General features: G+C 33.6%; 2 protein-coding genes across 2 annotated transcripts; both read right to left on the reverse strand.

Annotated features, from left to right (window-relative positions):
• Positions 1-5,156: 5,156 nt before the first annotated feature.
• LOC102577659 (nitric oxide synthase-associated protein I) lies at positions 5,157-11,346 on the reverse strand. The gene is given in 13 exon segments (NM_001288548.1): positions 5,157-5,601; positions 5,686-5,795; positions 6,182-6,271; positions 6,358-6,465; positions 6,567-6,680; positions 7,233-7,351; positions 7,929-7,974; positions 8,111-8,131; positions 9,058-9,139; positions 9,450-9,529; positions 9,632-9,718; positions 10,509-10,694; positions 10,915-11,346. Coding segments are annotated over 13 exon segments (1,686 nt in total). The 5' UTR covers positions 11,308-11,346; the 3' UTR covers positions 5,157-5,351.
• A 1,699-nt stretch (positions 11,347-13,045) lies between these two features.
• LOC102601534 (probable aquaporin TIP5-1) lies at positions 13,046-14,252 on the reverse strand. The gene is made up of 3 exons (XM_006358205.1): positions 14,129-14,252; positions 13,795-14,039; positions 13,046-13,432 (listed from the first exon to the last, which is right to left on the reverse strand). The coding sequence occupies exons 1-3, from the start codon at positions 14,250-14,252 to the stop codon at positions 13,046-13,048; spliced, it is 756 nt and encodes a 251-aa protein (XP_006358267.1).
• Positions 14,253-16,468: the final 2,216 nt, after the last annotated feature.

Raw genomic sequence — 16,468 nt, forward strand, 5'->3', positions numbered from 1 at the left:
AGCAACAACAATATAGCAGCGCGTGCAACACCCAGACGATCCCTGTATGCGACTTCTTCTCCTTCACAAGTCAAAATAGACGGAAAGCTTCCATCGTCTTCATCGATGGAACAACAGGAACAGACCTGCAGTTGCGTCCTGCAACAACCGTCTGTCAAGCCATCCACCCTCATCTTTTCGTCCGGATTTCCTAGGATCTTTGTTGAAATCTTGTACCAAGAACAACCTTTCCCATCCTTGGGGAAAATTTGAAATTGAGGGATGAATTGAGAGTTCCGATTTTATCCTTTTCCCCTAATTCCGAACCCGAATTCCCTTCCTATAAATACCTTCTTCTTGCTCTTGATATGAAGGAAAAATAAATAAAAAATATTAAGACTTAGCTAAGTGTTGAGAGAAAGAAATACATCTAAACCAAAAATCTTTGAAGTTGTTCGAATCAGTCTTGGCTTTCGCTCGTTTTGTTTTGTTCATTCGAGTCTCTCGGAGTCATATTTCGGTGGAAGAATCGCTGCTCTCCTTTGCTCGTCGTCTCAGTTGCTGCTCTAAGAAAGGTAACACTCCTTATTCTCTCATTCTTTAGAGTTTCGATTTATATTATAAAAATCTCGGTGTATCGTTTCAATGGTCATTTAAGTTATGCTTCATATGTGCGTTTGCCTGGTTTCTTATTGAGCTTGAATTCAAAGTCTTGACACTCTTAATTATTAACATCTTTAACTTATTCATAATCACAAAATGATAAGATTGCCTAAGCTTATCTAATTTCTGCCTCCTGTTCATATTCTAGCCTATCTTCTGTCTAAAAAATAATAATAATATATATATATATAAAAAAAATAAAAATAAGAGAAGTAATGTTGTTTCCAATTTGAGATGTAGCAGCTCTTCTATTTAGCTGATTGCAACTCATTTTTAATTTCGCATATAGTTCATGCCATGAGTATTTTATTTGCTCTGTAGAGATGTTGTTATGATTCTTAGGTTTATTGTTAAATCTTCCTATTTATAGCTAATATTATCCCTTTTTTGAAAAAAATAATAATCTTCCATTGGAAGTAGTATATTTTTTCAAATATAGGTTCGGATATTATCTTGTATTCATATTAAGTTTCGTATGTCGAAATCGGTATTCTAATTCTCTGTTCCTAGCAATCTATGTCAAACATGATTAAAATGGAAGTAGTTGTCGGATTGCCTCTTTATCGGTTTCAAGATGCTATGATCGATGTCTTAGTTCCATAGTCATGTATTTCATTACAATGTGATGTCGTTCCTCGTTCAAGATTTCTCCAGATTCTAGTCTATTTCGCGTCCTTGTTTCTTTAGGTTGCTGCCTGCTCCCCTTTTATTAGATTGTCTGCCTTAATTTTTGTAAGTTAAGTAGGTAAATTTGATATTGATTAAACCTCTAATAACAAAATATGAGGCAAATTTGTTCTTCCTTTTCCAGTTGTGCAAATCATTAGTAGTTTTGGATTGGTAGAAGATAATGTTCTTCCCCATAAGCATGCTCCTTCCATGTTAAGTTACACGTTAAGTACAATGGTTGCTTTATTTATTTGCGTATAGGAGCTGCTCGCACTACATCCGCATATGATCCTTTCAAGCATAATATATATGTGTATGTCTTGAAGTTCCTCTATTTTTAGTCTATTGACAGCTTAGTGTTTGAATTTTATTTCCTATCCATGGATTAGATTCCTCAATGCTTAGCTTCTTAGCAAAATTGGCTTTAGAACTTGTGTTTCATCTCCACATATTAAGTTGGATTTAGTATTAATTGGATCATGAGTTGTATTCTCATTTCTTTTACTGTTAAGTTGAGATATAGACACCATAAATATTGGTTAATATAAGCAGCCCATATTTTTGTTCTTCCTAAGAGAACCATGGACAAACCTATCCAAACAGTGGCTTTGGGTTTAAACGTTGAGGTCATTTGTTTAGGTAATTACTTTGAGAAAATGATCAAAATGGTCCTTCATGTATGAGACTTGTTTTATGTTGATCCTTAATATATTACATATGATCCATATGGTCCTTAATGTATTATAAAAATAGATCATTTTGGTCCTAACCCTAAAAACTAACTGAAAACGTTAAAAAGATGTTAAACTTTTAACTGTGGGTCCCACAATTGGTGGGCCCCTTCTTCCTTCATCTTCTTCTTTTGCTTCTTTTCCTTCATCTTCTTCTTTTGCCATTTCTTCTCCTTCATCTTCTTCTTTTGCCATTTCTTCTCCTTCATCTTCTTCTTTTGCCATTTCTTCTCCTTCATCTTCTTCTTTTGCCATTTCTTCTCCTTCATCTTCTTCTTTTGCCATTTCTTCTCCTTCATCTTCTTCTTTTGCCATTTCTTCTCCTTCATCTTCTTCTTTTGCCATTTCTTCTCCTTCATCTTCTTCTTTTGCCATTTCTTCTCCTTCATCTTCTTCTTTTGCCATTTCTTCTCCTTCATCTTCTTCTTTTGCCATTTCTTCTCCTTCATCTTCTTCTTTTGCCATTTCTTCTCCTTCATCTTCTTCTTTTGCCATTTCTTCTCCTTCATCTTCTTCTTTTGCCATTTCTTCTCCTTCATCTTCTTCTTTTGCCATTTCTTCTCCTTCATCTTCTTCTTTTGCCATTTCTTCTCCTTCATCTTCTTCTTTTGCCATTTCTTCTCCTTCATCTTCTTCTTTTGCCATTTCTTCTCCTTCATCTTCTTCTTTTGCCATTTCTTCTGCAAATACCTATTTGCAGAAGAAATGGCAAAAGAAGAAGATGAAGGAAAAGAAATGAGCAAGAAAGATGGAGGAAGAAGGGGCCCACCAATTGTGGGACCCACAGTTAAAAGTTTAACATCTTTTTAACGTTTTCAGTTAGTTTTTAGGGTTAGGACTAAAATGATCTCTTTTTATAATACATTAAGGACCATATGGATCATGTGTAATATATTAAGGATCAACATAAAACAAGTCTCATACATGAAGGACCATTTTGATCATTTTCTCTAATTACTTTATCATATAGGTTTATTTAAAGCATATGCCTAAGTGTCATAGGATTAATAGTTCTCTTTATGATTTAATCGATATGAAGTAGATGATTTTTGATATCTTAAGATATGATTTCTTTTTTGTATTTCTTTAAAAACCATAGCTTAAGCATAAAAGAATTTGTTTATCAAGACATGATTCTAACATTTGTATTTTTTATTTATCCATGTTGAAGGCTTATTATTTGTTAAGTGATGGTTATATTTTGGCTTATAGAATATCAAGATACATTGCCTCTGTTGCCTTCTGAGCAATTCTTGTATTTTTCTTGATAAGTTATCATTTGAGTTCTAATGTTTTTTTTTTAATTATTTTTTGCCTCATGTGAAATTCTGGCGGAGTCCATTGGACTCTTATCCTCTTTGTCGCATTTTTGATTTGGGCTATGAAGGCCCAAACTCATCCCTCTACAAGTCAGCCTCATCATGTTCAAGTGTACGGGAAACTAAAATTATAGGTCCCGGAAAGCACAAAGGGGGTCGTATACAAGATGTATACATCGATATACACGTCAAAAACGCAGGAATACAGGGCTGGAGCAAAATACATGTGTTCAGAAGCAAGAGATACATGAAAAGAGCTAATATATACGCTCATATACACTGATATACATCCAGTGTATATGCAAAACGGGAATGAGATTAAAGCTTAAAAAAATAGCGAAATTGGCCCAAGAAGGGGCCCAATTTCATTATCTCGTTTATTCTTCTAATTATTTGATTATGTGTGGACTATTCTTATTTAACTCTAACTTTAAATAACTTAATTAGATCCCCCAAAAAAGACGAGTCATTTTCGTTGTGTTGGTTTATTTTAAAACATTTCACTTGTTGTGTTCATTTATTTTATTAATCAAGTATATTGGTCAAATTTTATATCTTCAATTAAATTAGAACTTTTGGTTCTGAAAAAGAGATGTTCTTTAATACGTTTTCACTTAATCACGTTTTATTCACCTTAAAATTGTTTAAATAAATTCTAATTAATCTAGTTTTATTAATATTCTAATCACTTGTAATTTAATTCAAATGTTTCATTTTGGATCCCTTTCTCTAAAAAAATAAAATGAAATAAAATGTATCATTTATTTAATTATTTTAAGTTAACCAAATATCGTACATTATTATTCTTATGTTAAATCATTTTTTCTAAAAAATAGTCAAAATATATTTTAATCAAGTCACAGGTCAACCGCATGTTAGCGGACACTTCAAATGCTTAAACCCTTTTCGAAGTGTAAATTGAACCCCGAACCCGTTTTGGTATTCTTAAATGATTTTTTCTGTTTAAATCTTTGGGAATTATAAGTTTTCTTAATTTCTTTAAAAAATTAAGTGGCGACTCTTTCTAAGTATTTCTCAAATTGTTTTATACTTAGAACATTTCAAAAAGTGATTTTTCTAGAAATAGCTAAATTACGACACAACATATGTGACTCCAAATCTAGTACATAATTAATAAAGAGTGAGATAATGGATAATTATTTGAAAGTATAAATAAAATTAGTAAATATAATATGAATATATGTCCAATTATGTAGTTTTTCCTGTAAAAATTCAATCATAAGTTCATAACTAACACGCGGTAATAAATAAAAGGTAAAGATCACAAAGTAAGAATTGTTATTTCAATACATAAGTCTTTGGCCTCTCCTCTTTCGCTTTCTTACAATGAATCATTTCTATATCATATAGTATATCTATATGAATTTGTTTGATTCTTCTAAGTGTTCAAGTTTCCTTCAAAATTAACTTGGATTTCTTTAAAAGAAAATTCTGAATTTTATACAATTCTTTATCATTACCCACAAATCACAATGAGTCTTACCGAATTTGTTACGATGAGGAATCTCTATTCGAATTAATATTAAAGTGATTATTTTATAATCATTAGTTTTGGGTAATGATAACTGTGAGATCTAAAAAATTCATAAATTTTATTTGCTTTGAAATTATAATTTATTTACCAATTTGTTTGGAATGGACTTGTTATCGATTATAGTTGTTTAAACATGGTTATCTATTTTTATGATCATCAAATTAATAGATTTCTCCAAGTTAGCTGTTAAAACTTAAAAAAGGTATCAGGCCTGTTTCACAGACAGCATATGCAATACATGGATTGAAGCAAACTAATTTTGAGCGCAAGATTTTTTTTTCACATTACCCGTATATACCTGTTGTAGCAGGTAACCTGCGTTATATCCCAGGTTAGGCATCTACTTTTTTTATGACGAATACTTAGGTGATCTAATAATGTAAAAAATAAGTAACACTGTCAATCATATAAAAGTTAAACTGAAACTAGTAACAATCAGAAAAACCATTTGGGTCTCACTTCTAATTCCTCCTCTGTCAACTCCCTGTAGTCGTACCACTGTCCTCCTGCTTTGCCCACAGGCATAGGAGATCGAACAAAAATCTCTACTGGCTTCGGAACATGGACAATAAAAGTTAGCTCTCCAGCTGTAACTTCTGAAACTGGATTAGATATTCCGGCTGATTTGTTAACCGGTACAACGGAAAACCATCCAAGACCAGATATAGCCACATCGCAGGTAGGTCTATACCGACAAATTAGCAACAACAAAAAAGGCATGTTAGGCATCCAGATAGTGTCAAAGTTGGTGATATATGAATGTGCTCACCTCTCAATATCTTCATACTTAATTTGTAACTGCCGCTTTGTTTCAAGTCCCATCCAGTCATCTGCCTTTTCTTTTCCTGTCGGAGGTGTCAATAGAACTCCGAGTTCTTTCTGCAACAATGAGAGATGTTTCACGTGCAAAGTACGTATAGAAAAAAGATCTCTTTACATCGGTTCTGTAATGATCTCTCTAAAGGGATTTATACATAATTGGCAACTCTACCTACTATGAATGCCCATTATGAAATTATCATGAAGGTAAGAGCAAGGGGTTGGAACAAAGAAAATAAGAAGCCATGAATTCTATTACTTTTCCTTCATTCATCTCTTTCTTCATTGAAAAAGAAAATAAACACAGAAGAAAACTTTCATACTTTTTCCAGTTCTGTATTTGTGAGTGCAGTGCTTTCCCTTTTTTCTTTTTACATTGCCATCCACAACCAAAAAGGTCAAAGGTCAAAGACCACTTAGTATAAAATAGAAGAGTTTGGAATTACCTGGTAGAATTCATCTGCTTCTTCAGTAGGCACTACGTGAGTTTGCAACGCCTTGGGTCCATAGAATGTCAAACAAGTCTCTGGGAGAACCTGAAGTAATATTAAAGTCCACCAATTGAAAATGACTGATTGGGGCTGCCTATATATGCAAAGGAGACAAGTTTTTTATGAGAAACCTTCAAAACGTCAATTCGAACAAGGCCTCCCCAGAATATTGATAATCCACTCAAGCCACTTGATCTCATTCGGTTAGCTATCTGCGAGTCCAAGTTTTTCCCAGAACTCTGTTACATTAGAAAACCAGGAAAAAGAGAGAAATAGTGAATACACGGCAAGTTTGATGACATCAAGATCTCTTAAAGCAAATGTTGGAGAAAGAGCATACTGGAAAAACTTGACCCCGAAGACGACTTTGAGGAGCAAGAGTAGGGAGATCTTCCGCGTGAATAACTGCAGCTTGCCTATGATGAAGATGGACTCCAGGGGTATCATACAATTTCTAAATAATAATAAAGGGCATAGAATCTGTTAAAACCACACACATTGGAAGAGCTATCAATCTATTAAGTATTCATCTTTTAACATTGGAAATTAAACAAAAAAATAAAAATAAAGACAAGAAAGTAAAATCAATCAGAAATTATTTTGTCGGACATTAAGGACAATAGCTATGGTGACTTCGATTAATGTGATTAGCTATTATGAATCTTTATCATTTTTTTCATAAAGGTTTGTCATCAGCATGTGTAGATATGGTTTCCTGGGCATCATTTGAGACTCAAAAAAAGTTATGAGCAGCTTGACTTTTGGTCGAATGAACTAATTTAGCAGCGTTCCAGTGTCAAATTAATGATTCAACCATTAGGGGAAAAACATTCTCAACCTCAGATTAAGTTCCACGAGTATAATAGAAGTTAGATAGGATCTCTTCCTCTTTTAAGATTCAAGAACTACACTTTTAACCTTCCCTTGCACCCAGTAATTCAAACTCCGTTTTAGATTATCACGTAAAGAAGTTGGTTGATCATTTGCTACAGCGAGATAAACTTACTTCACCACCAAGGAAAGCATCAATTGGGATTGGACCCAGTGTCGTTCCGGGAACAGCTGATTGTATTGGTTTGTATTTCCGTGCAGAGGCTGCCACTGGGTCCTTATATGACATCGTATCTGATTACACAGTCATAGTAAGTTACAAATAGCAGAGACAAAAAGGAGGAGTGGACAAAGCAATGAAAGAGCTTAAAGAACAAATATGCATTTAAAGAGAAGACTGAAAATTACAATTCCCAGTTGCCATTATATTGCTAGCACATTAGTCCAGGTCAAAGCAAGATTTCATTGGAAAATTGAAGCGACCATCACTTGGTAAAATTACACATTATCTATCAAATAGAAGAAATTGATAAGCTAAACTCATAGAATGTTGTTGGAAGTAATGGAAAAAGTACATCTACATATTAGGTTATGTTAGGTAGGCAGAGTTGTTGATAGGATATTTCTAGTGATTCCACCACAGTACAAAATTCCAATTTGAGACAAACTCTATGACCAGAGATACTAAGACCTACTCTTGTCTGAAGTGACATAGGGAAAAAAAGAGCACACAATTACAGAAATTGTAGACAAATCTATGGGTTTATGAATTGCAACCCCTCAAAAGAAAAAACACTTTAAGGAACTAAACCCTATGTACAAAATCACCCACCAACAGTGTGATGAATACAGAGGCTCATAAACAACTTACTTAACAGTGCATTGATGAATGCAGATTTTCCCACGTTCGCTGAGCCCTGAAAAGTCAATAGCACTTCACATTTACATAAATTGATTACAAACAACTAAGAATTAAATTGAAGAACTAACAAAGACACAGCACAACACAAGAAAATGTGACTAATCATCAAATTCCAAGTTTCAGATACTAACCAGAATGTATACATCCCTTCCCTGCAGGAAAATATCAACACTAGATTAGTAAGCTGTAAAATGGTGTGAACAAAAGGTATTCAAGAGTAAAGCCTACAATATATTTGTTTAAGCAGGAACAAAGTTCCTTGACAAAGAAACAAAGATCCTTCCAAATAAAAACAAGAACGTTCACATAATAGCTGAAAGAACAAACAATTAGGTTTTGATCTCACAAATACTGGACAGACTAGATCCAAGTATTGAATAATGATCACACAATATCTAATTTTATGAGAGGACTAACAAGCCTTCAATACAAATTACTAGCAAGATGGACTAACTTTTACTTGAAGAGATCAATTTGATTTTATTAGCTGTCTTTATCACTACATATCCAGACACAATCTCGTTCATACTTAAGTTCATCCAGTCTCTGTCTAAAAAGATCCGTCAAACAGAATCATGAGTCACATCCATTTATTTATCAGCTGATTTAGTAATGGATGAACTAGCATAAGCCATGAAATGTAGTTCCAGAAAAAATGAGATTTATCCTTTGGAGATGCTTAATGAGATTCTGTGAGAATGGACCACAATACACTGATCAGCATCCAAAAAAGGATGCACTGTGAACATCCTATTCACATATAAGGAGCTCATGATGGTAATTTATTGCCTTTTAGTTCAAGTGAAAGTTGGTAAGCGTCAAGATAACTTTAAGAAGAAACTGCATGAATATGTATTTATCAAAATTCATATTTTCAAACAATAGACGTACACCACCAAGGTAGTATTACCCAAAATGTACAGGTGTAATCTTACATCTTCATAGACAAGAAACCAACCTTTTTCTCATGAATATGTATATATCAAAATGCATATTTTCAAACAGACGTACAATACCAAGGCAGTTTTACCCAAAATGGACAATTGTAATCTTACATCTTCATAGAGAAGAAACCGACCTTTTTCTCCTTTTGGATTTCTGACACCACCCCGGAGATTCCAACCAATGACTTTGAACTTGTTAAATGAACGCTCAGAACACTGCAAAAAGAAGCATACTGTTTCAAATTTTTATGTGGTCTTTTGTTCTTGGGATTAGAAGTCGGATAAGATATTTACCTTAACTACAATCACTAACTGAATATTACTAAACAGGAGAGACATTATCAAATTACTACAAAGTGAACATGATCTACAAAAGGATCACACTTGAGCAATACTGGTTGGAGATGGCTAACTGACAATTAGGATCTCAAAAGAAGCACACCAACTAATCCAAGCTGAAGCTATAACTTCCATTGCACCAAACGAGTCAAAGATATAAAGGATACATAATACACCTCAAACTTACTTAAGCTTCTTCTTCATTGTGGCCTCCACAACCCAGTCACCAACACAATTAAGATCAGTATCTTTTGGAAGAAGATCCACCTTAAGAAAGTGAAATAGAGAGTACAAAATATGTTAGTTGGAAAAAATATAAAACAAGTTAGTACTGCCATTAACTGCATATCACTTAGTTGCTATAATTACCTTAGTTATAACCAAAATTATGGGATTTGCACCAGCAAGATCTCGGACACGAGCCAAAAAACTGCCATTGAAGTCTACAATATCAACCTACAGACGGTGATCCATGAAGGTATAAAGAGTGCAGAAAACATAAATAAACAAGGTTTAGTAGTCAATGAAATGAACTGAAAAATGAGAACCAACAATCATATTTCTTTGCTTTATCAATATAGTAATCAACACCAGTGTTATCAATCTTAAGACTGAAATACAAGCTTTCACAAGGTTGGATGGCATTTCTTCAATCCATTAGATAAGAGGTTAATTTGTCCGATATTGTTGATTGATGAAACCTTTGCTCATGAGTGACTTCATTGCAAAAGGCACACTTGTATTACTTAGCATAAAGAATATATTTTTTCATGGTAACTACACTTCATTTTTAACAGGAAAAATGATGCTTGAAATTGTTATCATCCATTAATTACTTCTGGTTGCAAGGCTTTTCAGCTTTATCTAAGATTCCTAATGCGCAGATACTAAGCCCCAAGCTGAGCCGGAGGCCTACAAATTCAATGCAGGACAAAGCTGTATAACCATTCAAATAGGAGAGTGAACATATGAATAAAGCAGTCAAGAACATATTATAAAGTAATATTCCTATAGTAAGAGTCACTGTGGTGTACTATTTGAGTTAGTTCACTCTGATGTACGGGATGAATTAGTCTAAATAGAATATAGAAAACTGACTTAGATATTCAAACAAATGTATTATTTTAAACTACATTTATACAATCTTCAGTTTAAAAACTCAAATTGGCAAAACTCTGGCAGCACCTCAGATTACCACATCATTAAGAAATTACAAACAAATTGGAGTCGTTTTTTCGTGGCTTACCAATTTAACAATCAAAGCTTTCTCATGGCGCACATGAGACAACTTTTCTCGAAGCTCTTCTGCTGTAACAAATTGCTTTCCTCCAGAATAACCTCCATTTCCACCTACTGCAGTTATCATGTGCCCATGAGACAATAGACGACACCGTCCACAAAGAATTTTACGTAGTTGATGATGTTTCTTTTTCTGTCATCCAACCAAAAAATAAAATGAGCTAAAGCATCAACAGTAAACTTATACATTCCATGTCTAGGAAATAACAGTAGCAACTAACCTAACAAATTTAGTGAATATGATACTTAACTAACTTAAAATTTTCCGGATAGAATTAGTTCAGTAAAACTCCCAAAATTAAAGAGACCTTATCACAAATACATAGAACGCATTAATTAGAAAATTTTAATACCAAATCGTATGTCTCCTGGTCAACATAACCTGGAGCATCCACTTCCGATGTGTGTAATGGAGCTCCACAGCCGTAACAGCAAGGAGCCAAGTTGGAAATTTTGAAGATATTATCCTTCTTCTTCTTTTTCTTCTTAGTTGTGGCTAGCACCGATGAAGATGCAGCGACGACCTGTTGGCGTTGAAGATATATGTCACCTCGGGTCGGGGCAGCAGCTCCATAGCCCTCGGGTTCGGATTCTGAGATAGTTTGGGGTTCAGTGGATTTGCAGAAGATAAGGGTGGGTTTAGGAGTGTGAAATTTGTAAATGTTGAGGCTAGAAGGGGAGGAATTGGGTATAGGGAATGGGCAAATAGAAGATAAGGAGGATAGAGCTAGGAGTTTAGGCGCCATTGTTAATTGTGAAAGGAAGCTCGAACAAGAAGGATATTGAAGAGATATTATTTTATGTACTGTGACTTTTTTGACTAATGCTATTTTATAAACAACTGAATAAACATTCTCCATGTTGACCCTATTTTCTTTTTTTAGTCTAATGAAAAAGATATGTCTTTTTAAAACTTAATAATAATTTTACCTAAATTTATGTTTTACTTTTGTTGAGTAAATTTTACTATCACACAATTATGATATTTATACAAAAAATATTTTCTTCTTAAAATTGTATGAACAATCAACAAACAATCATACTACTTTCAATTGATACTAATAATAATTTAAATTTAACGAGAGATTCCAATTTAGTTGTCAGTCTTTTCAAATAATTTTTTTAAATTTTTTACGATATGTGAATATTAAGAATAATTATAAGCATTTTATTCGAAAATATATTTTGAATGTGTTATCGATCAGTCACGTTGTTTTAACAGAATGAAAAACATTTGTGAAATGTGTAAGAATTGCTTTTTAGATGTTCAATTGGCTTAATTTAGAAATTTGTGATCTGATATTTTAACTAATGCTAAACAATATCCTAATTCTATCGAGCTTATAAAATCAAGTATTATAAATAGGGTTCTTTTTTTATTTTCATGCATATGAAAACTACTTGCTTCCTACCATTTCTCTTATAGTTATACTTGTTTGTATTAATAACATAAATATAGTCATGGCACAAGATGATATTGTTTTGTTTACATATGTTAATTTACACGAGAAGAAGAAGAAAGAAGCAAGCATTGATTGTAGCGGGCTATGGATAGTTGTGGCAACTTGCTTCAAGCCTTTGGCACCTCAATTCAATACGTTAGAAAAGTCATCGTTAAAGCAATTGCAATTCGTATAACATTGAAAAATGCTAGAGAAAAGGATTGATCTAACTGCAAGTCTTATTAGAGGTGAAAAATGTGATCTATATGGTCCTAAAGAAGTCTTATTCATTAGCACATAGAGTTGCTTATTTTTATGTTTTTCCGAGATAAATAGTAACTAGTGATATCACATCATTTAATTCTTTGAACCTTTTTAGGCATTAATATAACAAGTTGTTGGTTGTTAATCAATTTTTTTAGCACAAGTAAGAATGATTATATACCATATCTTCCATTCTAAAATCATGATTTAGAAATTACAAATGGTAGAGAAAGGTTTGAACACTTGATTAATTATCTGAACTGTGATTTAAATTCCAAACTGCAATCAAACTGCAAACGTGGTTACATGGTGTGTAAATAACATCAATTTCATACCAATTTTTCTAGTTGTGCCCATCCCATTTAAAGTTTCCCCTCCCATAAACTGGATTGTGGTCACATGGTCCCCTCCCATAAACTGGATTGTGGTCACATGGTCGGGACCTTTTTTGGACTCTGCACATAGCGGGAGCTTTAGTGCACCAAATTGTCTTTTATTTCTTCATCTTATAAGTTTTATGGTCCTCTTTTGAGGAGTTCTAAGTTGATGACAGTTGAGGTGGGGGCGTTATTTTCACAAATCTTTAAATTGACATAAATAAAAAAATAACAAAGGAGATTTGAATAACCTTAAATTCACAAAAACAACTAACTAGACTATGACTAAGCACTGGTAGTTCTAGTAAAGAGAAGGCAACAACATCCTATTTTATAGACTAGCAAGAAGTAATACATAGATACATACACATACAACAATAGCAAAAAAAAAACTGCAGCACTTAAACAGCAACAATTCCACCACCTATTCCCCTCAAAGACTCAGTCACTTGTAAAGGGAAGACCACATTATCATAAACAAGTCCTGCTATAGCTGCACCAATGAAAGGTCCAATCCAGTACACTGCTTGATTCCTGAAGCTCCCTTTAACAACAGCAGAGCCAAATGAGTAAGCAGGGTTCATTGATCCCCCAGTAAATGGCCCTGAAGCCATGACGTTTGCTCCCAGCATCAGGCCAATTGCCAACGGCCCAATTGCTGCGTGGACGCACCTCCTAGGATCAGCAGCTGCATAAACTGTGTACACTAGACCAAATGTCATCACGCCTTCGAGTACTGCTGCTCCAAAACCAGTCATCTCTTGTGGAATTCCATGTGTTGGAACTTGCTGCAATGAGAGAAAATCAGCGTACCTTTAATTATCAGCAAATTAAAGGAAAATGAGTTCATATTTATGTCTGTTTTTGATCATGGGATTCAGTAAATTACAGAATGTTTGTTCTTCCACTAATCCAGCATACACAAACAGGAAATTCTCCAGTTTATTCCATTTGGCAACACAAGTAAAGGAAAAGTCATTGGAATGAAATTAGTTTGGCCAATTGAATAAACAGTATTCGACCTAACTCAATTGCAAAAGTTCAACTCATCATTGAGAATTGCGCCAGATCTCAACCAACGTGCGACATTTAACAGGGATAAAAAGGCAGGGAAATTTCTCGAAATTGAAAGGTACGGAAATCAACTAACCTGATTAGTGAATTTGAGAAGAAGGCAAGCGGTGACAGAACCAATCATTTGAGAAATCCAGTAGAATATCGACATGGGAATACTTATATGGCCTCCTACAGCCATTCCAAACGTGACAGCGGGATTCACGTGTCCTCCAGAGATATTGGCTGATATATACACAGCGACGGACAAAGCAAATGCATTTGCAACTGCAATTGCCACTAGGCTAGATGGATCTGATGTCGCATCAGGCACCATTTTCCCTGTGATCACATTACACAAGTTACACAACACACTTAAAGTAGACTAAGAGAAAATTGTAGAATTTAATTTTACTAAAAGAAGAAGTTACTGGTGGACATTGCAGCGCCTGCAGCGGCAAAGACGAAAAAGAAAGTGGAGAGAAACTCAGCGAGATAGGATCTGAGGGCATTGGGAGTGACAGAGTGTTGCAAACGGGAAGCAAGGGACGCCATTAATTAATACTAGTGATCTCAGGAAGAATTGAATTAATTAAGAGAAGTTCAATTTGCTCTAATCTCAATGAAAACGACCAAATGAAATGTCTTACAGACGGTTTGGGTGGTTTCCAAATGCTTATATAGGAGTTTGAGAGGAGTTACTGGTTGCAACGATTCCATTCAAATATTATTAACCGCCAATTACAGGTGCCCTCTTTATGCTTCACTGTTGGGTTATTTCATTTCAATAATGGACCCACAAAATTTTCAACTTTTGGCCGGTCCTTAAATTTTTGTCTTCAAATTTGATGCTCTTCAACTTTTTTTTTTTTTTCTTTGACAAGTAAAAAATAAATGACTGAATATAGCCCTTGACATAATAAAATAAATAATGTAGTTTATATTTTCGTATTATAATATAACAAAAGTTATGCCTTAAAAGGCATAATAAGTTTATGCGGCTTAATTCATATAGAATTTATGCTAATCAAGACAAAAGTTCAGAATCCACAAGTTATGCAATAATAAACATAACTTAGCTACTAGAACTTATGCCGAGTGAGATAAAAGTTTAGTTTTAGAATCCACAAGTTATGTCGTATTAGGCATAATTTATTCCTACAAAACCTATGTCGTGTGAGGAAAAAGTTTTGTAAACTTATGCTAAATGAACTAGATACTATACCACTTATGTTGGGTAAACTTAATTTTCAAAGAACTTATGTTAGATGAAGCATAAGTTTAGATAAAAACATTTTGACCCACAAAATTTCATTAATTTTTTTTAAAGTCATGATATTTGAGAGAAAAAATTAAAAATAATTCAAAAATAGTGACAATCGGTGCAAAAACTTCAATTTCCACTCACAAGTAGAGCTGTCAATATGGGTTGGCTTACTCCATCCGGGATAACCCATAAGTGTGTGGGCTACGGACTTTGTCGGGCCAGCCCTCTTTTCTTAAAAGTATATTTTTTTTATAATTTTTTAAATTAAATTATAATTTAAAAATATTATCATAAATATCGACTAGTGTTACTACTTATTAATCAAATACGCAAATAAAGTTGTCTATATAATATTTATTAAGTTTGATTTCAAGTAAAAACATAAATAGCTAAATAGAAATATGAACCTAATTGTTTTCCAATGATCATAATAAAACACAAAAATTATGATAATATTCCATAGGCTATGGCCTATGTAGTGATTCCCTAGAAATTTTAGAAACTTTATTTTATGTAGTACATATTTTATAAACATAATTTGTATTTAAATTGTAATATTTCAAACTTTAAATAGATTTTGAGCGTACACTCCTGTTATTTTTAATATTCTATTTTTTATTTATTTTTTAGTTAATTTTTATTTGGCCCACGGGCCGGCCGGCCTGCCCTATCCATATTTCTCAAGCCCCACAAATCGACAGGCTTATTCAGGCCGGGCTAAAAAGCATTTTTCTTAAATGGACTCCAAAAATGGTAGCTCAGCCCTATCAAATCACGGGTTAGGCCAGGCCTGCCCAACGGATCTAGCCCATATTAACGGCTCTACTCACAAGGGCCGGGAACTAGATGATTTTGACAAATAACCACTTTTATGGCTAAAGGAAAATCAAAGGTAACTGAAATTAATTCACTTTTTAATAAATAAATAATATTTTTAGATGATAATAGGGATAAAGCACAAGTACTCTTAGACTATGATCGAAATTTCAGAAACACACCTTAATTAAACTAAGTCTTATTACCCTTATGAACTCATTTTTTGTTTTTGTAATTTTATACACCTTTTGGCTTATGTAGCATACTCCGTGACACCACGTAGTTGAGGCGCGTGGGAGATATTTGGATGTCACGTAACCCAAAAAGGTGTATAAAATTACAAAAAAATGGATTCAAGAGGGTAATAAGACTTTAGTTTAATTAAGGTCTGTTATCGAGATTTCGATCATAGTCTCGGAATTCTTGTGTCTTGTGAAAGTTGGCTAAGTTTTATAAATGGGAAAATTACGCGGTTAAGCAAACTTATACGACTTAATTACTCATCATAGCTATAGTTTGCTATAATTACCACTCACGACTAACATTATACATTAATAACGCGGGCTAACTTCGAGTTTGTATAATTAGCCACGTTTGTATATGTATAATTCGCCAGAATATACAAATACATATGTATAATATACAATTATCTAACCTATATACATATACAATTCACCTTTCTCCCACT

The sequence above is a fragment of the Solanum tuberosum genome, unplaced genomic scaffold (genome assembly GCF_000226075.1).
Source record: "Solanum tuberosum cultivar DM 1-3 516 R44 unplaced genomic scaffold, SolTub_3.0 scf00271, whole genome shotgun sequence".
Taxonomy (NCBI): domain Eukaryota; kingdom Viridiplantae; phylum Streptophyta; class Magnoliopsida; order Solanales; family Solanaceae; genus Solanum; species Solanum tuberosum.